The sequence below is a fragment of the Aspergillus piperis genome, assembly GCF_003184755.1.
Source record: "Aspergillus piperis CBS 112811 unplaced genomic scaffold BO85scaffold_32, whole genome shotgun sequence".
In the NCBI taxonomy this organism is placed as follows: Eukaryota; Fungi; Ascomycota; class Eurotiomycetes; order Eurotiales; family Aspergillaceae; genus Aspergillus; species Aspergillus piperis.
The window spans coordinates 111,046-135,407 of record NW_020291622.1 but is presented as its reverse complement, the minus strand read 5'-3'; the positions used below and the strand labels follow the sequence as shown (position 1 = coordinate 135,407).

The window sequence follows — 24,362 nt, the reverse complement described above, 5'->3', positions numbered from 1 at the left end:
TTCCAATTTATGGTTACAGGATGACACACGAAAGTAGTCTCGTCCTAGGTCGCAACACTGGGGACAGAGGAGTTATGGCGAAGAGATGGAGGACCAAGACTTAGGATAAGCAAGAGGGCAGCGGAGGAAGCCAGGATCCAAGGTAGACTATGTTTTTCGTCTGGGGTACCAAAAGCATGCCGGAACGGAGAACCCTGCCGGCACTGATGCTAGCAGGTTCCATTCATCCAGTAGGAATATCCATCGTGGACCTAGCCTTTAGGGGGGTGAGTGCTTGACTGCAAGCACTAGCAGTTTTCCAAGGGTGAGACTGATGCATGTCCATCGTGTTCGGTCCAGTCGGCTTGGCCGATGATTGACCCAGTCCTTGAACAACGGCAGGTGAGGAAGGCAGCGTAGTCGTAAGAACTGAAGGAGACGAGGGAGAAAACTGGATCGCTGCGCACCTGCGCGCCCTTCCATTGACAACGCTTGCCCTTTTTCGGTTTACGCCCAGTCAGTGCGGGGGGCCCATTGGGCGTGCCGCTTAACCCAATCAGGCAAAAAAGTATGAATCATCGCGGCGCCGACGATATCGGACCACTGCCCCACTTCCCTCACCATGGATCATCCGTTGTTGGAAGGATGCAGAGGACTGAATAACGGTGAGCAGATGCTAGTCTAAAGGAATGTCTGATCCGTTGCTAGACCAGTCAGACCAATGCTAACAGCAATATGATCCTGATCATCATTCATAATGTTGATCAAATACCCAGTTGATAACGAAGACAGAGGGTCAGTCAAACAACTACACCGTCAATAATCGCAAGAAGGCGACAATATGCGAAGTCGAGTTACCACAGTTACTCGATATAGATCAAACTGATAAGCCATTACATATAACAATTACCCAGATGTCTCAACTCTCAAGAACTGCGGTCAGGTCGTGATCCCCGCTAGCGTACAAGCCACATTCTGAAGGTTTAGCTGCCGGTTATAAAGTCTACGATGTGCATATGTGGTGGGGATGATGTCTAGATAGTGGGGACAAGATAGATAGATAAGTAGTTCTTTGGTTTTGATAAGCTGTAGGGCTAAAGTGGAAGGGGCCAAACTATATATCTTTCCAGTAATGGATAGAGTAGCAACAACTGGTGATGAAGACTATATACAACGCTTAAGACTCAACTGTTAGTGTCATCACAGTTGCATGAAATTCCGCGGAAATATGGCATGCATGCAAGCAAGAAGCACATGCAATGCAACCAGGTGGCCGCTTACTACCTATGCACACAGTGACACACACGTCAATGTGCAATTAACGAGCGGGACTGGGGGAACCATATCATCTCGGAACGGTGATTCAAGACTATTGATTCGACATGGTCAACCTTTTCAGGGCAGTATAAAGCTAATGATGTCGAGGGAGTAAATTTAATCTGGAAAGGAGGGATAAAAACATATACATTTGTAGCAGTAGGTGTAATCATATGGAGAGGCAGAAAGGACAAGCAAAAAGCAAAAAAAGGAAATTTGAGCTCCGATAGGGGGAATCGAACCCCCGGCTGCCGTGTGAGAGACGGCGATGTTAGCCACTACACCATATCGGATCTTGTTGAAGAACCGGGCTTATTTTTGCTAAATGAGGCCAGCGCTTAGCGAATGCTACTAGTCCAATATCTTAAATCACCTCGCCGGGATAGTAGTAGCTTGTCCCCGACATAATTCTATCCCAATGGATCCCGGATTTGGTTTCAATCTTTTCAACTATTTTCAGCTATTTCCAGATCCGTATCGTCATACAATAGAAATATACTGGCACTAACACTTATCGTTCCCCCCGGAATTGGTAATCGATGTTACTACTATACGCCCAGTGTGAGCGGTATATATTCCCACGATCTATAATCATTGCAAACCAGGACACGCCTGGTCAGTACTACCTTAGTATCGACGGTCGCCTACATCAGCATCTACCACGAAACCACGCGATTCCGGTCCCCAAAATGCCCAAGGGTTCATCACTGCTAACACAAAGGGTCCTTACTCCAAACCTAATCAGCTCATGGCCATTCAATGGCGGGGTAACGGCGCCACCCAGCAACTTACTTCGGATGATTCATTCAATAGCGAACCAGCAGCGGCCATACCGAGCAATCATATTCGAGAACCAAGACAACCTTAGCTTGTGGAAGCTTATAGCAATGGGTCCCGAATTTGGCGTGTTTCCAAAATTCGGGAAGCCGGAGAACTCCTCCGTTACCCCGGATCATGAATTTGAAAGAGCCAGGACGACAATACATACCGTGATATGAAACCTAGAATACTAATAAAGGCAGCCTTCTAGAACGATAATAGCAATAGCACTCATGCAAAAGTTCTAGCTTCTCTTACAAATGCCTCTTGAGGTTTTCTTGTGACGAGACAATCCATATCTGGCTTATCAGCGAACCCAAGACTGACCCCGCACAGCTCCAATACTCCAACGATTGTCGATCCATTCTACATCATACCTCTTATCATCCGGTTCTCCAAATCGGGTACCAGTGCTTGGATGAGTACAAAAGCCGATGAAAGCTTGGGCTACTCCTTATAAATTAATAGAGTCCCGCCCAAAGGAACCCTGCGTCCCCAACCTTTTACCACTTACTCACAATGGAGTCCCTGAAGACATTACTAGTCGCCAACCGCGGCGAAATCGCCGTCAGAATTCTGAAAACAGCAAAGTACGAGCAACTATAATTAGATTACGAGAATAAAAGCGTCTAATATCCTACAGGAAGCTGAACCTCCGGACGGTGGTGGTCTATAGTGAACCGGATGCTGCTTCTACCCATGTACATCTGGCAGATGAGGCCGTCCTCTTGCAAGGAGCACCATCCAAGGCCTATATTGACGGGTGAGCAGTATCCCACCTGATTTCAAGCCCAAACAAAAGTTAATGGTTACATATTGACGTCTACAGAGAACAAATAATTGATATCGCGAAGAAATACAAAGCAGATGCAATCATACCAGGATACGGATTCCTATCCGAGAACGCGGACTTTGCACGAGCCGCTTCTAGCTCAGGCATAGCCTTCGTTGGTCCTACGTCGGAGAGTATCGAAGCCTTCGGACTCAAGCACACTGCACGAGACCTTGCTACAAAAGCCGGTGTTCCTATTGTGCCAGGCTCGAAGGGACTGGTAAAGAGCGAGGATGATGCTGTCGCAATAGCAAAAGAACTTGGGTTTCCGGTACACTTACTCAGCCTTCATCTGCTAGGTAATGGAGCTGACATCGACACAGGTCATGCTGAAGGCCACAGCGGGGGGTGGTGGAATGGGCTTACTTACATGCAACACAGAGAAAGAAGTCCGTGACTCTTTCGCCACCGTCAAGTCTAGGGGCGGGGCCTTGTTCAAGAACGACGGTGTCTTCATCGAACGCTACTATCCGTCAAGTCATCATATTGAAGTACAAGTGTTCGGAAACGGGGATGGTAAGGCCATATACTTCGGTGAACGCGAATGCTCCATTCAGAGGAGACATCAAAAGGTTATAGAAGAATGCCCAAGTCCGTTTGTTACCAAACATCCTGGGCTACGGGAGAGATTGGGTGACGCGGCCGTCCGCCTTGCGGAGTCAATCAAGTATGGATCGGCTGGAACGATCGAATACCTTGTAGATGACGAAACTGGCGCATTCTTCTTCCTTGAGATGAATACACGCCTGCAGGTCGAGCATGGCATAACAGAGCTATGCTACAACATCGACCTGGTGGAATTGATGTTAAAACAGGCCAATGCTCAACTCTCAGGAAGAAAAGGCCTTGACGCAGCGTACCTAGCCAGCCTTGCAGTAAGCGCACCTTCAGGTGCCGCCATCGAAGCTAGAGTTTACGCTGAAAATCCGGCCAAAGATTTTGCTCCCTGCCCTGGTACACTGCAGACGGTAGAATGGAAGGAGCTGCCGGGGTCTAGAATCGACACATGGGTTTATAGGGGTGTTAAGGTGTCGGCAAACTACGGTAGGCTGCCAGAGCTATACGTTTACAGGAAAGTACTAACGCAAATTTCTCAGACCCGCTGCTTGCGAAGGTCATGTATCACTCTCAAAGCAGACAGCAAACTATCGAAGGATTGAAGACAATATTGACGGAGTCACGTATCTGTGGCCCTCCAACAAACCTGGACTTCCTGGCTGATATTCTGGCGGATGACACTTTCGTCGCTGGGAGAACATTGACTCGCTTTCTAAACGACTTCAAATATAAATTGTCTGCTATTGATGTTATATCTGGCGGTGCATATACACTCATTGAAGATTGGCCTGGTCGTCCAACCTTGGGAAGGGGTTTTTGCCATTCGGGGCCTATGGATCCCATGGCCTTCCGCATTGCGAATGCGCTTGTTGGAAACCCAATGGGTCTGGAAGCCTTGGAAATAACCTTGAGTGGACCGGAACTACGATTCCTGGGACCAGCACTGATCTCGTTATGTGGTGCTCCAATCGAAGCCAAGCTTGACGACGCACCCCTCCCGATGTGGTCGAGGGTAAAGGTCTCAGCTGGCCAGCGTTTGAAGATCGGGAAAACAACGGGTAACGGCTGCAGAGCCTATCTTGGTGTCTTCGGAGGGTTCTTGAATGTCGCAGAGTGGTTTGGATCCAAATCAACCACTCCAGGTGTTGGCGTCGGAGGCTATCAAGGCAGACAGCTTGCCTCTGGGGACCTTCTTTCGATTACTACCCAAGTACCAGCAGTGAGCGGTGACCTCCGCTTACCGCAGCATCTTATTCCTCAGTACCCTGATCACTGGGAGTTTATGGCCATGCCAGGACCGTATGATCAGGGGTATCTCGTTCCAGACAGCATTGACATGCTTTACAGCGCAAGCTTCAAAGTATCGCACAACGCTGCTAGAGGAGGCATCCGTCTGTTAGGCCCGAAGCCTACTTGGGCTCGCACAGATGGTGGTGAAGGCGGTGCGCATCCTTCTAATCTGATCGAGTACGGGTATGCGATAGGATCTCTCAACTGGACGGGTGATGACCCGGTCATATTCCCCGTGGATGCGCCTGACCTGGGGGGTTTCGTCAGCAGTCATACAATCTGCAAAGCCGACCTATGGAAGCTGGGGCAAGTGAAAGCAGGTGATACTTTGAAATATCGTGCTACGTCTTTGGAGGATGCTCTGTCCGCTCGCAAAGAGCTAGAACGGTTTATTGATGAGGTTGCTCGAGGTTGCCAAACGGGTGATTTCAGTAACATATCGCCCGCTAAAGGTGACCTAACTCCAGAGCTTACAGCAGAGAAACGCGGACAGGGTGTCGTACACCAGATCCAGGAGAGTGGGAGCCAACCTCTTGTTTCATATCGTCAGGTAAGCCAGCAATTCAATCAGTCGCTCACATTCATTTAGCTGACATATAGTCAGGCCGGCGATGATTATCTGCTTGTTGACTACGGCACTGGGTCCTTTGACCTGAACCATCGCTGCAGAGCTACTGCTTTGAAGAAAGCTTTGACTGAAGGAACTGGCGATTTCACCTTTGCGAATGGGCTAATTTCAACTATGGGAAGCGGAAATAGTAAGCTTTTTCTCACACTAATCTAACCAAGACTATGTGCTGACTATACGTAGCTTTGATGATCTACTATGACGGACTAAAAATCCCACAGAAGAAGCTCCTAGCCTATCTCTGTGACATCGAGACAAAACTCGGTGACCTCAGCCACGCAAAGTTCCCCAGTCGGCTATTCAAGCTCCCTCTCTCCTTCGAGAGCCAGAGACAGAAAGACGCAATCACCCGATACATGGAGACCCAGCGTCCCTACGCTTCCTACCTGCCCGACAACATCGACTTCGTAGCGAAGAACAATGCTTTCAGCAGAGAAGAGTTCGAACGGATCTACCTAACCGCCTCCTTCATGGTTATAGCAGTTGGTTTCTTCACTGGTCTTCCGCTCTCCCTCCCAGTCGACCCACGCTACCGGATGAACTGCCCAAAGATGAACCCCAGCAGAGTCTACACACCAGCCGGCTCAATCTCCTGGGGCGGAAGTTGCATGGCGTAAGCATCAAACCAGCCACACCCACACCCACATGATAAGCACACATGCTAACAGAGAGCAGACTATACAACGTAGACTCACCCGGCGGATACCAAATGACCGGCATGACCATCCCGGGCGTCGACATTCTCGGCTCTAAGAAAGGCTACGAAGCCAACAGACCATGGCTATTCGAAGACTTCGATCAGATCACCTTCTACCGCGTCTCCGAAGAAGAATACGAGAAGCAGCTCGCCCTCTTCAACAGCGGCAGATATGAATACCAATGGGAAGAGGTGATTTTCGACATGGCGGAGCACAATAAGCTTCTCCGAGAAACTGCGGACGAGGTCGCAGCTATTCGGAGCAAGCAGCGACAGGCACAAGCTGAGATGGACAAGCTCGAGACAGAACTGCTTGAGCGGTGGGCGAAGGAGAAAGCAGAACGGGGTATCCCGATGGATACGATTGAGAGTTTATTGAGGATACGATTGAGAGTTTATTGAAGGGTATGTCTATCCCCTTTCACACAGATATTAATTTTGAAATACAGAAAGGAAGATACTGATGGTCACTCTCTTTCATCTAGACCCTGAGATCACCCCCATTGAAGCGCCATTGAATGCCAATGTCTGGAAAGTAGAAGTCAAGGAAGGTGATAAACTCGATAATGATCAGCTGGTGGTTATTCTGGAGGCTATGAAGCTGGAAATTGCCGTGCGTACGGAGACCCTCGCTGCTGGGTCTACCGTGGAGAAGATCCTGGTTCAACCGGGTGACTCGATAGAAGCAGGGAAACCTTTGGTGTTGGCGAGGAGGGCACAGAATTGATTCTCTCACGCGAGTAGACACTGTTGTTTGAACCCGTGTATATCCAGGCATTAAGTACCTGCTTGGCCACAATGAACATGACGCTAAAGTAATGCAAGCTTCTGTGAATAGACCATCGACCCCTATGGTAGATGCATATGTTACTACTCCCAAACAGGCAATCACCCAAAAGGGCAATCGCATTCGAAAACAGTTCACACCTTGAATACCTTCCTGACCGCTCCAAACTCGAGCTCATGCACCGTAGTATACAACCAAAATCTATCATACAACTCGTATCAACGACGACAGCAATGCCATATCCACCTAACACCCATCCCACCAAAAACTAACCCCAATCCCACCCTTCAAACTCCTGACATAATGCCACCACCCAATGGGAATATACAACATATCGCCCGGCTTCAGCACCGTCTCGACATACTCCGCATCCATGAACCCAGGCCACAGCTCCTCCCAATAGTCCGCCTCAGCAGGGGACATTTCAATAGCAGCGAGATCAACCTGCGAGGTATTGGACATATCCACAAGTTCAGGTTCTTCTTGCTCGTGGTAGTGTTGATCATGAGTGTACTGATGGGGATCTTGCCCATCCTCGGGCCGTCGTCTAACGACAGGTTCTTTTCCCTTCGGGTGGATCTGCGAGAGTGGTGTGTGAGGGGAATATAGTCGGAAGTATTTTTCGCCTACTACTTGTACGTAGATGTTGTGGTATGTGTCAAAGTGGAGGGGGGATATCGTCCATGAGGGACCCATCCAGATGTTGAGGTGTGGGCCATCGTCGTCGGGTTCGTGGCAGGATGATGAGTCGGAGTCGGCTTCGGATCTGGATTCTTGTTCTTTCTCTTGGACTGGGATGACCTCTTCTCCTAATTTCCGTCTCCGGTCTTCTTCCTCTTTCTGCTGTCGGATGTAGGCTGGGGTGCCGGGTTCTGCCTTGGGTGCGTCGATGTGAATGTAATCCGGGTACATGAAATCCTTAAACAAGGTCGGCATGTGAGAAAACAGATCATGCTGCGCCAGGTACCCCGTCGGACCTGCATCATCGCTGTGTCTATCCCGATCGAGATACTTCTCTACGAAGTTCTTAAAGGGCATTAACCGCTGGCCCCAGTCCTCATCCGTATACGACCTCCCAATCTCCACAGGGACAAGTCTCCGTCCGCCAAAAGTGCGATGCATCCAGAACTCCCTAGACGCCCACGACCCCGTCGCTATAGCCGGCCAATCATTCACCGCATCGGTAATGACAAGCGGTGTTTTCTTCTGGCGCACATGATCACGGAAATTCGGCGACGAGGGCGACGTACCCCACATCGGTAGATTCGATACTCGGGGTATAGGGAAACAGATCTCAGGCGTCGGCGCAGCATCGTCAGAGAAGAGCGGAGTGGCGAGTTCGTCGGGGTCCAATTCATCGGGGAATTCGAATTTAGTTAAATTGTTCCGCTTGGTCGTCGGACACGCACCCTGCAGCGCATTTATCACCGCTAGGACTAATGCTTCCCTCAATGGTGCTCCGGTCATTATTAATGCCTTGTCGAGCATGTGTATCGTAGGCGTGAGCCATTCTGCATCCGGGTCCACCTCAATTAGTTCCTTGTTAGAGCGGGAATCGTAGATAATCCTCAGTATATTTTGCCTGCGTGTGAGAGCCGTGGAACCGGGATGTGAAGGAGAAGGAGGGAGAATTGGGTGTCTGTTGTGTTCGCGGCGCGGAAACCCGCAGTTTTCAGCGATCGTGAGACATGCTTTCAAGATGCATGCGTCGGTGTAGTAGCGGCGCCAGCAGATGTCGACATCTTTGAAGGGGAATACGCGGAGCTTTGAGTCAGCTAGCTTGATTGCGCTGTCGGGATCGCCGAGAAGGTGGTCGTGAAGTGTATCGAGGTTGTTGTCCGGGAAGCAGCGGAGGATGGGGTCGTCGGGGCGGATATTGAGGATCTCGAGGAGAGTTTTGGGGAGCTGGAGGTGGATTGGGGAGTATCGCATTCTTTGCGGGTTATTTCTTATCTCATTGTATGTGCTTGGAGGAGGATGTGTATCTGCATGAAGATGCTGGACTTGACTCAAGAGAGTGATGGATGGTTTAATGTTGATAGTGTTGTTCTTGTCGCGTCTTTTTCCGAGGATCAATTAAGTATCCCGATCAAGACTAGCGTCCAAACCCCGCTATCTCCGAATGACAATCTTGAATGTATTCAGGTTGTCATCAACTACACGTTAGAGATGCTTAAAGGGCGTTCAATTACACCAGGAGGGATTGTGGAGCGAGATTGATTGTGCTATTAGACTAGTTGTCTCTTCATTCGGACATATTCCCTGTTATAATTACAACCGCCAAACCATCAACTCCGACCCTATGTTACAAACTCTTTATATATACACCCTTTAGGCACATTTGGTACTATCAATTCCGGTTGCCGTTGCTTAATCAAGCAAATCCACAACAAGCTTTGGAATGCCGGCAACTCCCTCGCCCCTAATGGCACTGACAGGAACCGCGCAGACCTTGTCTCTCCGTCCATAGGGATGTCCGCCCGGATGTTCCTCTTCGCCGTTCTTAACGGCGGCAAGATAGTCACGCAGTGTCTTGAAGCGTTCTTGAGTCTCCGGGAGATCGGCCTTGGTGGCTACCACAAACCATGGCTTGGTGTGGATTGGGGAAAGATTCAAAGCGGGAAGTTCGTCTTTAGCTTTTGACGCAACCTTGTTGAGCTCCTGAATTGCACTTTCGGATTGTAGTTCAGGAAGACCATGAGTGGGCGGATTCCAGGTTAAATCATCTCCCTCAACTTTCATCGACTCTTCAACGTCACGGACGCGCTCGTATTCGCCCAGTTCGTGCCAGAGACCCTTCAGTCCTTGCACAGGGTCACCTGCGCTAAGATCAACCACAAATGCCAGGATACCAGCGCGCTCAATATGCCGGAGAAAGCCAAGACCAAGGCCCTTATCCAGATGAGCGTCCTCGATCAGACCTGGAATGTCGGCAATTGTGAAGTTCGTCCGCCGGGCCTTTCCTTTGGATTCCACCAACGGTCGCCCTTTATGATTGTCGATGACCACCGTACCAATATTGGGAGAAAGCGTCGTGAACTCCCAATTTCCGACCCGGGTGCGACTGTTGGTCAACGACCGAAGCAATGTACTTTTGCCCGCATTGGGCTTCCCCACGAGTCCAACATCCGCAAGCAGCTTCAGCTCAAACTCAAGCTCCAGGCGCATGCCGCCTTCACCTCTAGATGCGAACGTAGGCCGGTTCATATTGCGAGTCACAAAGTGTGGGTTACCCAAGCCACCGGCACCTCCAGCAGCCAACAAGATCGGCTTGTCCATATGCTGCGAGAGATCGAGGTAGATTGGCGCCTGCGGTTCCAGTGCAGCAATATGTTGTCTCCGGGGCGGATTATTCGGAAACACCGTAGTCAGGTAATCAGACGGGTTGGCACCAGGGTAAAGAACCCAGCGATCATGTCGTATAGACGGTAACCCAAGCTCATCTATTTCATCCCTCTCTTCTGCGCCCTCCTCTGCCGCAGCAGCAGCAGCAGCCGCAGCTTCTTTGCGCTCACGTTTCCGGCGCACGATTTCCTCCGTGACCGGGTCGTAACGATCGACTTCACGAACGACAGTGCCAACGGGAACCTGGAGCAGGACATCGTTGCCTCGTTTGCCTCCTTTGCTTTTCCCCTGCCCGTTCTTCCCCCGACCGGCCTTTATAATCCCCCTACGAGCCAGCTTATGTAGACTCGTCATACCTTCAACGGCCTGAATATAGATGCTCCCGCCACTACCTCCATCGCCACCATTCGGCGGACCCTCTTCGACATATTTCTCACGAAGAAACGAGACGCACCCATGCCCACCAGCACCGGCGTATATCGTCGAGCGACATTTATCCTGAAAGATGAAGCGCGAATAATCTTCGGGGGACGGATTCAGATGTGACGGTTCGGAGATATGATCGGGCAGTGGCGTTTGCTGGTGATACTCTGATCGCTTAGACTCGGCTTCGGTGCTATTATACCGCTGAGACCAAACTTTCAGAGCGTAAGCCGGCGTCCTAGCTAGAGGACGTAATCGGACGGAGGGGTTTGGGGGGAGAATGCGAGGAATTGAACGGAGGAGCCATGTTCTGTGAGCTGCCATGTTGTAAAATGTGGAGCTTAGCTATAGCTCATTCTGGGATGGCGGGGAGAGCAATTATGCGAATTGAAGGGGTATTAATCAGCTGCGATGCATTTTCCTGCCTTGTTTCAAGGAACTCAATAGCTTCTTGGGATTGGGATCGATGATGAAATCGGCGTCGATGTCATGGCTCATGCCGCATTTCCAGCAAATCCGGCCAGCACGTGACTGACCTTATCGGCACCTGATGATAACAGTTGTTTACTGTCTACAAACAAACATTCACAGTCATTCAACATGTGTTTGCTATCTGCCATTGTCAGAATTGGTCCAACTATTAGATTCCAATGATGATACCAAAATATACACTGTCATCATTCAAATTCAACAACCATACAAATCTTCACACACTAACAACAGCAGAACCAAAACCAAGCCCATAACCACAAGACATACATACAGGAACCACCAAATGAACTGAAATTCCAGGACAATAACAGAACAAACCAAACTTACTTCAATCCCACAAACCACCACAAAAATACTATGCAACAAACACCAAACCGACCATCCAGCTAATTACCAACTCATTTGCAACCCTAAAGCCCGCACTCTCAAGACTGTCATATCAAACAAAAAAAAACCTCCTAATCCCATGCACCAAAAGCTACAGTCAGCAGAGGAAAATATGCAGAAGTATGTGTGTCAAGCTTACTTACACTTACGAGTGTTAGTCAACGAAGAATTGAAAGTTGGCTGTCTGTCTGTCTGTCTGAAAGAGCGGCCAGGCCCAACCGATCAATCTTCAATTGTCTTGCACTACATCGGGCAGAACTTTTTACTTTTTGACGCACTCAAGCTGAGCTGAGCTGGGCTGGGCTGGGCTGGCTGGGTCAGCTTACATTACAGATGCAGTGTGTGCGAGGGAGGGAGATGGATGTGCACTGCACTGTGCTGCGCTGCCCTGTCTCTGCTGTGTTGCGGTGATACCTTGCGCGCATATATCGGCAACGACTCGGGGAGTCTCTACGGAGTACCTTGGTTGGTGGGTTCTTATTCTCGAGGGGGGGAGGGGTGTCTGATGTCTGATGTCTGGTTGTGGATTGGGGGGTATTCGTATCTATATCGGCATTGGTGGTTATACCGGACTATAAACTCTGTTATAATGATATTTACTCTATAGTTGACAATTGAAGCAAGACATATTGGGCCTAGGCTAGTATCTCCAAATAAGGAAACAGAATGAAACCTCCGGCAAACTGAGACACGGGTTTATTTTCCCTTCTACAGACAGCCTACCATAACACCGATCAACGTTTACCAGCATAAGGGCGTACAGAAACAAACAAACAGACAGACAGACAGACAAACCTGGCAGATGGGCAGGCAGGCAGGCAGGCAAGCAGGCATCCAGTCGGGCCACAATAACAGCAAGTTAAGTAACCTGTATACTTATTTGGTAGACAATATATCAACAACCGCACCATGCGACATGCATAATACTCCCATCCCATACAGCAAGTATATCCCGAGGAATGATCGCACAATGATGCAATCCTATGCATAGTATACAGTAGACCGCTCAAATCTCACCGGGCAAATACCCAACTGGGCTGAAATGTAAGTCAGTCAGTCAGTCAGGTGTTGTGTTACAGTATATAGCGGTAGCAGCTGAAGTACTTGAGTGGCAGCAGTGGTGGTTTCAACTGCAGGGCTAATGCCGCGCGGACTCGCCACACCCGGGAATTGGTTGAGTCGCATGGCACCATAGCTGTTGAGCCACATATCCTTGTGGTACTTCGTCTCTTCTTTCCCTTGTTGCTGTTGGTATAGAAAGTGGTATGTTGAGAGTAATCTGCAGATGCAGTAGGGGTCATTGGTGATGTATGGATTAGTTGGTGCTTGGTTACTGTAGTTACTACTGTGTGCTATGTATCTATTGTGTAGACCCAGTTAGTTATTCATCATTCATTTGGGTGTGTACCTGTATCTGCGATCTGGACCGATCCACAGTGGCGAAAATGAAAGATAAAAATACTTCATATGAAAAAGAGAGTTGCTGAATTAGAAATAAGACTGCGTGATTGTGGATCGTGATTGAAGCAAGTCAGTAACTAAGTGGTCAGTGGGCTCTTCTTTGGACGTGTCAACTTTCTATTTTACCTTTCGGGGACCTGATCTGGACTGTCGGATTTAGTCAAATGTAGAATGGGTGTGGATGCGCTAAACTTATCGCAGTTAATACGTAGATACTTGACTTGGCCTTTTCGTCGAGACGGAGTATGTGTGTGTGGGAGAGTGGAGATAGGACTTATGCATGGCTTTACATATTGTGGATATTCAGTTGTTGTGGACGCACTGGACAGGCTTAGATATTGGGGTGGTGTGTCCATCCATCTGTCCCTCGGACTAAATCAGTACATGGTGCTAGTTGACTAGTATCTACTTTAGTAGTAGATCAGCAGGGGGTGGATGTTGACGCACCTCTCATCCAATGAACCTGACGTCCATTTATCGCCGACCACACGACAAGATCTCCATCACGAAATCCGATCAACAAAGCAAACAGACAAACAAGGGCTCCATTCGAAATCTGGGTTATCATGACATCTCAGGGGGGAAGGAATAATGCTCCAATAGTGAGAGCCGGAGATGTCCTCCCGTCCCGTGTGGATGTATCAAAGAACCTAAAGTTGTGTAGAGTTTTGTTATTTCCTTTGGCGTGCGCGCGGATAGCCACTGGATGCTGTAAGTTGGGGGGAGAAGAGAGCTGAAATGTGAGAGTCTACTTAGTGTAGCTGGTCTTAGTGTCCCGGATCGGATCCGGGTGCCCGGCTAGTTAGAATGCCTTTGCTTTTTGGACTTTTCCTGTTCAATGCTTCTGGGGAACGGAGGGAGGGGCGACTGGGAAATGGGTACTTTTGTCCGTTAGTGGCTGACATCCCTGCCCGAAGGATCGACTCGTCGTTCTATCCAGTCGAAGCTTACGCTAGCTTATCGGCCGCCTCATCTCATCTTGAATGATGCAGATGCAATGCATCCGGCGCGTAAAATGTATACTTCCAGCACCTCAGTCGATCACATGACGAAGGGGTGTTGTGTCTTCAGGGTCTGGCCATCCTAGTTTTGAATTAATAATTTCGGTCCAGAAAGGTAGCATTCTCCGGATCAGGTCCAGTTTCCGTGGTCCGGAATAGAGTGGGTGAGTCAATGGTTGGAAGCTGACAAGCACGGAATCCCCGGCGATCTATCCTGCACGAGCTGCCCTGGAATATATGTCTTTGCCCTAGGACACATTCCGGACCCGGTACTAGATAAGTACTAAGTAATGCACTCTCTCAGCTCCTGCTAATCACCGCATAAGCAGGGCTGAATAGATGCCCAGCTCAGTATCATGGTGAAGGCAGCCAGCCCGCAACTTGAAGGTGCATGCGGACAATTTCACAGTTAGTCCAATGCGTTGGCAGAGTTGCGATGGAGGAAGGCGACACCCAACGTTGTCTAGATCTGACAGGCAACGGCTGTGAGACATATAGCTAAAAAAGGAAGCCAGAATATCAAGTAATCCGATATGGTGTAGTGGCTAACATCGCCGTCTCTCACACGGCAGCCGGGGGTTCGATTCCCCCTATCGGAGCTCAAATTTCCTTGATTTTTGCTTTCTTTCCATCTAGTGTCTCTTTTTTCCATTTCTTCCCGCCCCATTGTTGCGAAGAGATCGATAAATGAATCCTAGCGTCATTTCTTTTTCCACTTGTTGCCTCGGTGGCGGCCTGTAGATTGACAGCTCGGCAAATATGCGACGACACGCCCGTTGGTCACACGTTACGACCAAATAGCGACCATTGGCAGTATTTTTCTGCGCGACGGCGCCTACCAAGTAGGCTACCTGCTACCTGCCAGCCTGCGAGGCGGACTATAATTACCCTGATAGGCAAAAGGGCCAAAGTACCGCAGGGCGATTACCCACCATCACCACATTGTTACACTATCGGTGCCTGTCGCACCAGGGCCTCGCGACGAGAACTTGGTCAGGTGGTGGCTAAGTCCACCGTGCAAAGTGGGCTCACCGGCTTCGGTGCCGTACGTAGCACATCTTATGATTTGTGTGACGTGAGCCCGGTTACCTCAATAGTAGCTGAGCATAATCTTGGTATGGCGAGTTGCACAGTGGGTCTTCTAGACTACCTTGTTTCCTGTAATGGCATGCCCATGCCGCTTCTCGATTGACGAAATGGAACATGGACATATCCATGACTGCATAATTCGTGGAAGTTAATGACCATTCGGGCTTATTACTGCACAGTGGACCATCATTCCACGACCTACGATCTGCGAGTAGGATCATTATCGCAAAAGCTCGGTCGAGACACGGCAGATCATTGACAGGACTCCACCCGTCTAGATAGGCCTCGACCACCCAGTTGTTGTGCATCCCATGTGCAGACTTGGATGCTGCCAAAGTGACAGATCAAGGTCAAATCCAGTAATGACACTGGCTCATCTTGTTTCGGCACTACTATGCGTGGTGGGATGCTGTTCGCAGCAAACCGCCTGCATGACAATGCCATTGGCCTGGTTTGGGGTCTGTGATTGTGAACAAGGATGCAGTAGTTCGACTGTCACAGGGATAGGCAGGCCCTTCTGCAAATCAGCGCCCGCGATCGACGAACTAGTCACGACGTCCATGAACAAGTTGAGATGCATAAAGTACCGGGCCATATTGCGATTTAAAGTTATGGTCCATTGTTAGCATCCCTGTCGGATACTACGGAATAGCGTACATACACTGTGTCGAGGGAGGAAGTCGAGGTAGGGGCTCCTCCTGTTGATGGATCATCCAGAAAGGCTAGATTCCGCACGTTGGGGCGAGGGACAAGTTCCCTCCGATTCATGTCGACAGGTACAAAGTACACAGTCGTAGACTCACTTACAGGGACTAGCCCACCTTGGCCTTGATATACAGCCGTTCAACTTGGTCTGAGGCTCCGCAGTGGATTCCAGAAGTGCAGGGATCTGGGCGAATGGGATGGGGTTCCTGGTACCGCCGGAAGGGGGAGGATGGGATTCCCCTGCAGCTCACATGATCAGAAAGAGGACGGCTATGATGGCTCTAAAATGGGGCGGAATGCAAATAGTGCGCCGTCTGAAAAAGCCAAAAGGCGGGAACAGGAAGGCGGAATCGATCAATCATGCGAGAGTCGAGAGACTAGCCGAGTGTGATTGGAGATCAGACCCATGGTCCTCGATTGTTATCCGTCGCCGCGGGACCGGATCCGCAATTCCGTTGGAGACGAAAGTCCTTCTTTGAAAGTTACTCCTTATTCAATCCGGGATTTAATTTCCCTTTACTGTTTAATGTGTGTGTGTGTGTGTACGTGCGTGCGTTGACCACCGGTGTATCCTATCAAATGGTGGATTTGGGGGTCAGCTTTGCCACGAAGACAGGAGGACAATGGCGGTTGTTGAAAACCCACTGACATGTGTAGGTGGTACAGGCATCTACCTGCCTACTCCAGCAGGTCGCCTACATACCGAGTTCTTTCATAGGTCAGCATGAAGAGGAAGAGTGAAATTAGTGGTTCTAGGAACCGAGACATGCTTAGTACTCTGTATCCGTAAAAGTAGACACATTATCCAGACTGAGCCTTACTTGAGCCGTCGAGTCCGTCGATAGTTACGCCATTGTAGCGCCGCGCCCCCATAATTAATCCCAGCTGAAAGGATGCTTTCATCTCGCATTGCGATAGGTAGAGACGGATAGAAGAGGGAGACTAGATGGAACGGATTCCATCCCGTCCCAGCTGATGCTGGATACTACTGTATGACACTTAATTAATTCAGAAAGGAAAAAAGAACAGAGTAAGTGCAAGACGAAGACCGGCCAAGTCCGCAATTCCCTTCGCCCTTTTGAGGGGGGGCGCAATTGAGGTGGGGAAAAGAAAGCAGAGGGAAGGGAAAAGAAGGAAGGCATTTTTTTTTGGTGCAAGTTGCCCAGCCCCGCTGGCTTAGCCACGGTGGCTCGATTTGCCAAAGCCAGCAGCCAGCAGCCAGCGACGGGGAAGTACTATTCGCCCGTACTTTTGCCTCCAAATCCCTTCCGTCGAGCCGGCGTGTGATTGTGACGCAACGGCGAAAAGCGAGGAGGGAGAAAAAAAAGGATGAGATGAGATGAGATGCAATTCCCGCCCTTTTCTCGGGTTCGATGTTTCACATCCACCAAACTGTGCTATCCATCCACCTGACCGCCTATATGGTTTTATTGGTTCGGGGAGGTGAAGCCGGTTCCAGTGCACAAAGACCTTCGGTTCTGGTGGTGAACTAAAGGTACCTGGTGGATTCGTACCTCTCCTCAGCTCTATCTTTGGTCCGGTACTTCCTTCCCGGTACTCGGTACCTTGGTTCGTTTCAAAGTCTATCCTACTATCCTATTACTCCTGACGTTGGAAGGGAGGAAGGTATCGAGGTTGACGAAAACAGCGAGGTGCTGGTCTCATGAGATAACTAGTTGTTCCATCTTCCAACCGAAAGGCGGGAAAGACTGCGGGTCTCTAATTGCGTTTGGCTCCTTTCTTTCTTTCTTTCTTTAGATCTCACACCCCTTCTCTCACTCTCAAAGTCTCAAAATTCCGTTTCCTCTTGGCTCTCTGAATCGAACCGACTGCGTTGCATACAGGTAACGTAGACTGGGTAATTATCGGCATTATTAAGCGATTAGATAAAGTAAGACCGAAAGACTCCGAGGATTTACATTGATGCAAATGCGATCACCGATGGAACGGATGCCTTCAAAGACACACACCATTTATCTCCTAACAGGGAAATCCCCAGTAGGTTGGTGGTTGACTGCGTATGACCTGCGCGGTTCCCCACATTGATCGAACCGATCATGTCCGTAATCCTGACAGAAGACCAGGGATCCCAGCTGAGAGACACTCCAGGATCTCAATTTTGGATCACTACTTTACTGTATGGCTTTTCAGTCCTGCCACCGTCGTAGTAGTAACTACTAGTCTACTTACTGCTGGGGGCTTCTTTGACCCGCCACAGCCGCAGTCACGCTGACTGCCGGTGTTGACCGATCGAGCAATTGTCAACGAGTATCTTACTCGATCTTACATTATTGTTCAGCACCAATGGCATGATGCACAATAATTTACGCTGACGTCAACTACTCCAATACGGGGGTTTTCTAGAAGCATTCGATACATCTGCTTGACGAAGCATCATGTAGTTAGTGACTGTTCTGGGAGGGGGGAGAGTGGACCATCTCTAGTAGTCGGGTAACCACCTCAATTACTATGAAACATGCGGCCATGCGCCGACAGTACCGACTTGACTTAGCCTAAGTCAGGACGGAACCGACATAACTAACAGACTAGTAGTTAGTTACTTTGTATTTATCGGGTGATCCGATCATGATGGAAGGCAACATCGAGCATGACCTAATTGAGAACTAGACGATCAGCAGGGGAAAAAAAAGAAATTCAATCAGTGTGGGACTGGCAAAGACACTCCGAGTCTCATCCGCCAAAGTATAGGATTCCTCATGGCTCAAGAGGCGGACCCGACACTCTGGCGCGGGAACTGCGCCTGTAAAACGATCGACCGCAGACCGGAAGCGGGTGGCTTGTCGCTCCAAAGCTGATTCCAGGTGGGCCGTGGATCCCGAGAGTTGGGAGGACGCTACGGAGGACTACTCAATACTCCATACAGAGAAAAGTTAATGGGATTCGCTGAAGCTTTGAGACATGTGCTGGGTCAGAGAGAGAGAGAATCGCGGCAAAGTAAAAATTGCCCCGCGAGCGAAACTCAAGAGTTAGGAAAAGAGATAGAAGAAAAAAAAGAACCGAGAGAGAAAGAGGCTGGAAAGGTATGGAGCAGAGACCTGCTGATAGAGTCAACGTCATGCGCCAGTAAGCCATGCATCGATGACTAGATAGAATCCCATGCCAGTAATAAAGATGCTCAATGCTGAGTGTCGTTGCAGGATACTGAACGAATCGGAGAATAGGTGGATTAGGTGATAGGGAGGCATAGTAGTATTGATGTATTGTCGTTGTGATCAGACTGACAAGATCACTAACGCAAGACGCGATACGCGATATGCTGCTTAGAGGGACAGACATACTCCAGAACAGCCTCTAACATCCTCCTGCAATACCGAAGAAAGGTTATTGATGGTCGGATGAATGGGCAGATGTTACGGTTCCTTTCCTCCAGCCTGGTTCTGACACCTCTCCCAACCATCCACTGCAGCAAAAGCGATGTACCGCGGGGCAGCCCAATGCCCCGCCGGTGCGATAACAAGAGACATGGATGTATGCCACCAGTAGCAGCAATCAATCGACCTTGCATGAGGAGTTGATCTAAGCCCAGCTGTCAAAACGGAAAACTGCTTCCCGAAGGTTGTTGCCAGCTGCCCTCCTGGCTACCGTGGCTGTGTATTGGATCAGCTTGTGTGTGTAATGTTGGATCGCTCACCGTAAGTTTCTCATTGCTCCCTGCAAGGCGGACCAGGGCTGCTGCTGCTGCTACTGCTGCTCCGTGAACGATCCCGAGCCAGCCAGGCATGATTCAAGCAAGCATCAGCGACTGCCCGCGCTTGGATTTCTGCCCAAAGCACAGCAGAGCGTTATTTTTCCTTTCCCACCCCCCCCCCTCCCCCTGGGGGACGGGGCAGCTGACCTATCGCAAAGGTTCTTGAAAAATTAAAGACACACGAGGACTGCAGTAAGTAGGGTAAAACCGGCCAGGATCTTTGACAGACGTTGACAAACAAAGCCTGTCTGTCCCGCATTTGGTGGCACAAGGATCGTGATGCAGTCAGTGGTGATAGTTAGTAGTTAGTTATCGGCCAACAGCTTAGGCGGTCCGTACCCAAGTTACCCAGCAGCCTGCAAGCCCCTCCTCTCTCGGCTCTTCACCGCTTCCTGCCGGAATTTTCGTCTGTTTTGTTTTGGCTGGCAGTGGTTCAATTCAGGTGGTGAAGTGGGCAGTGACCGACGCTTCCATTCCCCCTCTCCTCCCATCTCAGCTGGCACAAGGTTATTGCACCTGCAGGGCAGCGGCATCAGCGGGCACGGCACCACACACCGATGTTCCTCACTCATCAATCATCATCCTTTCTTTCCCTCTATTACTACAACTCCTACTACCAACAGCACATCATAGTTGCCAATAATGACCGGGAAGTTGTTGCCAGCTCCCATGCAATTAGCCTAGTTACAAGTATATACAAGTATACTAGTGGTCAAATGTGGCTGCTAATCATCTCAGGGTCCCCCACCTCTTGATCCACCCAATAATATAGACTCGCCCGTGCTTCATTCAGCTGCGACGGGTCATGCCCACATGATGCACAGCAGCACGTATGTTATCTGCTAAGAGACTAGGCGCATCGCGATGACATTTCACCGTCCGTTTCCTGTTTTCCTCCGAAACGTCCGAATGGTTATCAAGCTGGACACGATCGTGGTCACTCGAGCTAAGACCGCTGACCACTCGGCCATCTCCTGTCCAGTATCATGGTTTTGAACCGACGCCATGCAGACACCGCCAAACCACGGGCCGTTTGGGTTGACGGCTCCTTAGCAAATCCTTGAAACCCAAACGAGGCACGTCGTCGTCTTTGCTTGTCAGGGAAATGAGGGGTAAGCTCCATCTTACTGGATGCAAGTAATGCACCCAAGTCGAAAATTTAATCCTGCGACAGCACGTTGTCGCGAAAATCCCTAAATAGCCCAATCGGGATCCCCAAGGAAGCACTCGTATTGGCTTTGAAGACCCGACCCGACTTATCTTCGTTCGCATGCTCTCTCGGGTTGCGTCTCTCCCGCGTGGTATCTAGTTAGCTAGTAGCTTGGGTAGGGTTTCTTCTTCCCTAGCTGCTCCTTCGTCCGGCTCCTCCATGAAGCCGCCCCGGCGGATAGAATTCCTACTGACTTCCTATACGTACGTATTTTTGGCCCAGAGCAACGGGGTCATCGGGTTTCAACTCGGCGGGGGGTGTTTCCGGATCCTCCCCATTGGCTTTGTGTACCAAATCTATCCCCCTCACCCCCTTTTTCACTTTCTTTGATGATCTGATAGAGGTCAGCGGGTTCAGCTGCCTGCTACTGTCCGTCTCAAGTGTAATGACGTCGTCTGCTGCTCTGCAAATGCCTTTTGCTGAGCTGCCCGAGTTTATTGTCCGCCCTTCATCTTCTTTCCTGCTGGGCGGGCGGATGCTAATGGTCGATCGTCCGTATCAAAAGCGCCCCACTGGCCTATTCATCATGATGGTCAAAAGATCACTTGCAGCTTGCAAGCTTCCATTGTTTTTCTCCCCCTCTTCTTGACCCTCATTTGGCTCGCGTGGCTCCAGATCTCAACCGCGCTAAGTCAGGCACTATGAGATCCACAGCATGGTACTATTTACCTTATGCAGCGGTGGGTTTTTACCTGTTCCTCTCTCTTCGTTACCGAATACCACGTAATGTTACATACTTGGTACTAAGTAAGTAACTTGGGCTTGTTTTTCACCTCCGCCCGCCCTTAGCGTTACTCTTATGTGTTCATGGAGAAGGCAGGCTACTACTTACTACTTCTTGGAATTAACTAGAAGATATAACACGATCACAGTTGGCCAATGGCATTATCAGAGGAGCGAAATGACCAGTAAGTATCTTTCTAAACCCACCCCCCTGGTCTGTTATAGTAGGATATTTGGCCATGTCACCGGGAGAGCCTAAAGAGAGCCACACAATTTTTTGGGAAACAACACCAACGGCGGCTAATACTTAGCAGAACTTAGCTGTGGATAGGTAACCTCGTAAATGGGGGATGGAGGAGAAAGACAGACGGACAGGACCTTGAAGGTGCGTCGTCGGGTGTCAGGCTCATTAGCCTCATACCATTAGGTACCAGGAACTTACTTTTCGCATTACCCGCCGTTTCAGGTCTCAATTAAGAGGTTCTCCAAGCAACACGGGGAAAATCTCGAGCACTAGCCGTTGGACTAGTAGATAGAATGACGTCAAAGGAATCCGAGAAGGGATTTTACTGGGGATCCAGAGTCTGCGACGATGTCCATCCCTCCACAGTCATCGGCAGCCCCAGGGATGCGTGGAATGATCTTAATGGGATTTGCGATTGGTATCCAAACAAAATGCAGTTCGGTATGGACACCATGATTACTTACTTACTGTACACTTCCGTCTATCCGTTGGGACCGACAGCGCAGAAAAAAATAAAATAAAAAAGCCTTCAAACAAGATAGATAGAGTTCGGCGGGAGCTCCAATCAAAACCCCGTGATCACCTGCTGCAATGTTGTTCGCCCTCCTCGCTTCTTTCCCTCTTCGATCCTTTCTTCACATCGGAGTTAGTTACAAGACAGGCCTGCCCTTGTTACTCATCCACACCCACTCTCTCTCACTCTCGGTCTCCTCCCTCCAGAATTCCTCAGGTACTGTAAATGTCACCTACCAATCACCAGACAAAGCTAGTATGCCCTCTAAAAGATCGCATTAGAGTTCCGGGGCATTTGCTCGAGAAGCCGAGCGGTCATCACTGTGTAGTGGTTTATAGCATGGCTCGATCTACCCCCTGGGGTCGTGGGTGAGGTTGGTCAAGTTGCTTGTTTGGGTACGGTATAACACCGTGGCCCTCGGATTTGGTCCATTTGCTACTTTAGGTGCCGAGCTCAAGGACAACACGCCTCTATGATGAGGGACCCTTATTACTGATTATTACAACGATCATACAACCCTCTAAGCTTGGGCTCCTTGTGTTAAGCAACTAACCATGGGGTAAGAAGTCGCAATCCGTCTCCCAGTGAGTACTAGTAGTACTAGTCGTAGTAAGTAGGCTCTCTCTCTCCTTTTTGACGGGTGATCGCTCTAAATGTCAATCGGTTTTCTCCCGATCACCCACCCCGTCTTTTGTCGGTCCACTTCCAGTCAAGCGATGGAATAATAGCGTCGTTTCTCACCGTAAGGGCTGGCTGTCGATTGCTCACCTCCCGCTTGCCGCCAGTCTTATTATCAGTCCCACTTTGGCAAATGGAGGATGATGGTATCGACTCTCTAACTGTGTATGGTCCCGTGTGCTGTGCATGTATGTACGTATGTACTATGTATGTGTGTATGTGGGCTTTGATTTTATTTCCTTCCCCCCAATTTTACGCTGTGCTTTCTTTTTTACCTGTTCCTTTATTTTTTTGCTTGCTCCGCTCTCCCATCAACTTCTCCCAGCGATCTTCTTCTCGTCGCTCACTAATTACCCACTTCGCCAACCCCTCTTTTTCGCCCTCTCTTCTCGTTGCTTTTCATTTTTCTTATCTTTGTTTGGCTAATCAGTATTATGCCCACTGCTCCGATTTTCCGCTCCTCCATATCAGATCACCAAGCCCTCAAACCTGTCTTACTTACTGTACACTCTTTGATTTCTTGGCTCGACTTGCCGATGTGTATTCCTCCCTGATCTTGCACGATTCACCGCTTCTTACCATTAAGCAGCCCCCAAACAAGGCACCCCCGTTTTTATTGCTAGCTAATCATCTATTGTAGTCCAACTGACTGCTAAAGTACAACCTTCCCTATATTTGATGTTGTTCAGCTTCCTGATTTGTAATACCACGGTAGCTTGTGCTGTTGGATGTTGTCATGATTAGCGTAGTTCTTTGTTTGTCCAACATCAACTACCAACAACAACTACCGAGTGTGGACCTCAGTTCGTAGCACTTTTGATGCATACATTTTTTTTTTTTTTTTTCTTTTTGATATTTTTTTGTAATTTTGTGGGCGATCCCCTTTTTACCTGATCCGTCAACTGATCAAGCATGAGGGTGGGAACCGGCTGGCTCTTCCAGAATTCCGCTCCTGTGGATCAGGCCGAAGGGAGGGAGGGAGGCAGAGCGAAAGAAAAAAAAAGACATTTACTTTGTGGAGGGACAGCAGCTTTCCTAGTGTAATTACAGCCGCACATACACTCTTACTCACTTAACACTCACTCACTCGCCATTCAGTTTAGCCATGATAGGTAATCCCCTTTATTGAGACTTGAGAGGGGGGGGGGAGGCGGGCTGGTCACTGTGATTGAAAGTGGGCTGGAGGTGCTGTTAGATCTATCATCTCACTAAGTCACACTAAAACCAGACTTCTGGAAAGCCGATCATCATTGCCTTACGGGCCAATTTAGCGCGCTCCTAGCTACTCAACTACTCACCTCTGACTGTTCCCCGGAGCCCGGGGCTCAGGTCCATGGGTCCTACCGGTCAATCTGCGGCGGCGGCTCTGGAATGGAGCAATTTGCGGTTTCTCGCTGTGTCTCTCCTTTTGCCTTTTTCTCTCCCTTTTTGCTTCCTTTCTACTTTTATTTTTTTTTTCTCTATTTATTATTAT

General features: G+C 49.4%; 7 protein-coding genes and 2 non-coding genes across 9 annotated transcripts; 5 read left to right on the top strand and 4 right to left on the bottom strand.

Moving 5' to 3' along the window:
• Window positions 1–1,517: 1,517 nt before the first annotated feature.
• Window positions 1,518–1,589, bottom strand: BO85DRAFT_t273. The gene has a single exon. It is a non-coding gene; the product is annotated as a tRNA-Glu (tRNA).
• A 95-nt stretch (window positions 1,590–1,684) lies between these two features.
• Window positions 1,685–2,527, top strand: BO85DRAFT_203590 (uncharacterized protein). Its single transcript, XM_025654560.1, has one exon. It carries the CDS (start codon window positions 1,836–1,838, stop codon window positions 2,292–2,294), a length of 459 nt encoding a protein of 152 aa, XP_025510286.1. The 5' UTR covers window positions 1,685–1,835; the 3' UTR covers window positions 2,295–2,527.
• A 107-nt stretch (window positions 2,528–2,634) lies between these two features.
• On the top strand, window positions 2,635–6,847 carry BO85DRAFT_384198 (bifunctional urea carboxylase/allophanate hydrolase; the record flags this gene model as incomplete). Its single annotated transcript, XM_025656542.1, has 9 exons — window positions 2,635–2,705; window positions 2,759–2,878; window positions 2,945–3,218; window positions 3,271–3,991; window positions 4,045–5,345; window positions 5,400–5,553; window positions 5,607–6,036; window positions 6,099–6,513; window positions 6,614–6,847. The coding sequence occupies 9 exons, from the start codon at window positions 2,635–2,637 to the stop codon at window positions 6,845–6,847; spliced, it is 3,720 nt and encodes a 1,239-aa protein (XP_025510285.1).
• A 306-nt stretch (window positions 6,848–7,153) lies between these two features.
• On the bottom strand, window positions 7,154–8,839 carry BO85DRAFT_481915 (putative JmjC domain protein; the record flags this gene model as incomplete). Its single annotated transcript, XM_025663081.1, has 1 exon — window positions 7,154–8,839. The coding sequence occupies one exon, from the start codon at window positions 8,837–8,839 to the stop codon at window positions 7,154–7,156; it is 1,686 nt and encodes a 561-aa protein (XP_025510284.1).
• Window positions 8,840–9,277: 438 nt separating this feature from the next.
• On the bottom strand, window positions 9,278–10,999 carry BO85DRAFT_384167 (GTP-binding protein Obg; the record flags this gene model as incomplete). The annotated part of the gene is made up of 2 exons (XM_025656540.1): window positions 9,278–10,380; window positions 10,423–10,999. 2 exons carry the CDS (start codon window positions 10,997–10,999, stop codon window positions 9,278–9,280), a joined length of 1,680 nt encoding a protein of 559 aa, XP_025510283.1.
• A 3,544-nt stretch (window positions 11,000–14,543) lies between these two features.
• On the top strand, window positions 14,544–14,615 carry BO85DRAFT_t274. The gene has a single exon. It is a non-coding gene; the product is annotated as a tRNA-Glu (tRNA).
• A 434-nt stretch (window positions 14,616–15,049) lies between these two features.
• BO85DRAFT_507469 (uncharacterized protein) lies at window positions 15,050–15,873 on the top strand. The gene has a single exon (XM_025664407.1). The coding sequence runs from the start codon at window positions 15,417–15,419 to the stop codon at window positions 15,729–15,731; it is 315 nt and encodes a 104-aa protein (XP_025510282.1). The 5' UTR covers window positions 15,050–15,416; the 3' UTR covers window positions 15,732–15,873.
• Window positions 15,874–18,361: 2,488 nt separating this feature from the next.
• Window positions 18,362–19,234, bottom strand: BO85DRAFT_203119 (uncharacterized protein). Its single transcript, XM_025654555.1, has one exon. It carries the CDS (start codon window positions 19,105–19,107, stop codon window positions 18,679–18,681), a length of 429 nt encoding a protein of 142 aa, XP_025510281.1. The 5' UTR covers window positions 19,108–19,234; the 3' UTR covers window positions 18,362–18,678.
• A 3,418-nt stretch (window positions 19,235–22,652) lies between these two features.
• BO85DRAFT_203263 (uncharacterized protein) lies at window positions 22,653–23,664 on the top strand. The gene has a single exon (XM_025654557.1). It carries the CDS (start codon window positions 23,022–23,024, stop codon window positions 23,526–23,528), a length of 507 nt encoding a protein of 168 aa, XP_025510280.1. The 5' UTR covers window positions 22,653–23,021; the 3' UTR covers window positions 23,529–23,664.
• Window positions 23,665–24,362: the final 698 nt, after the last annotated feature.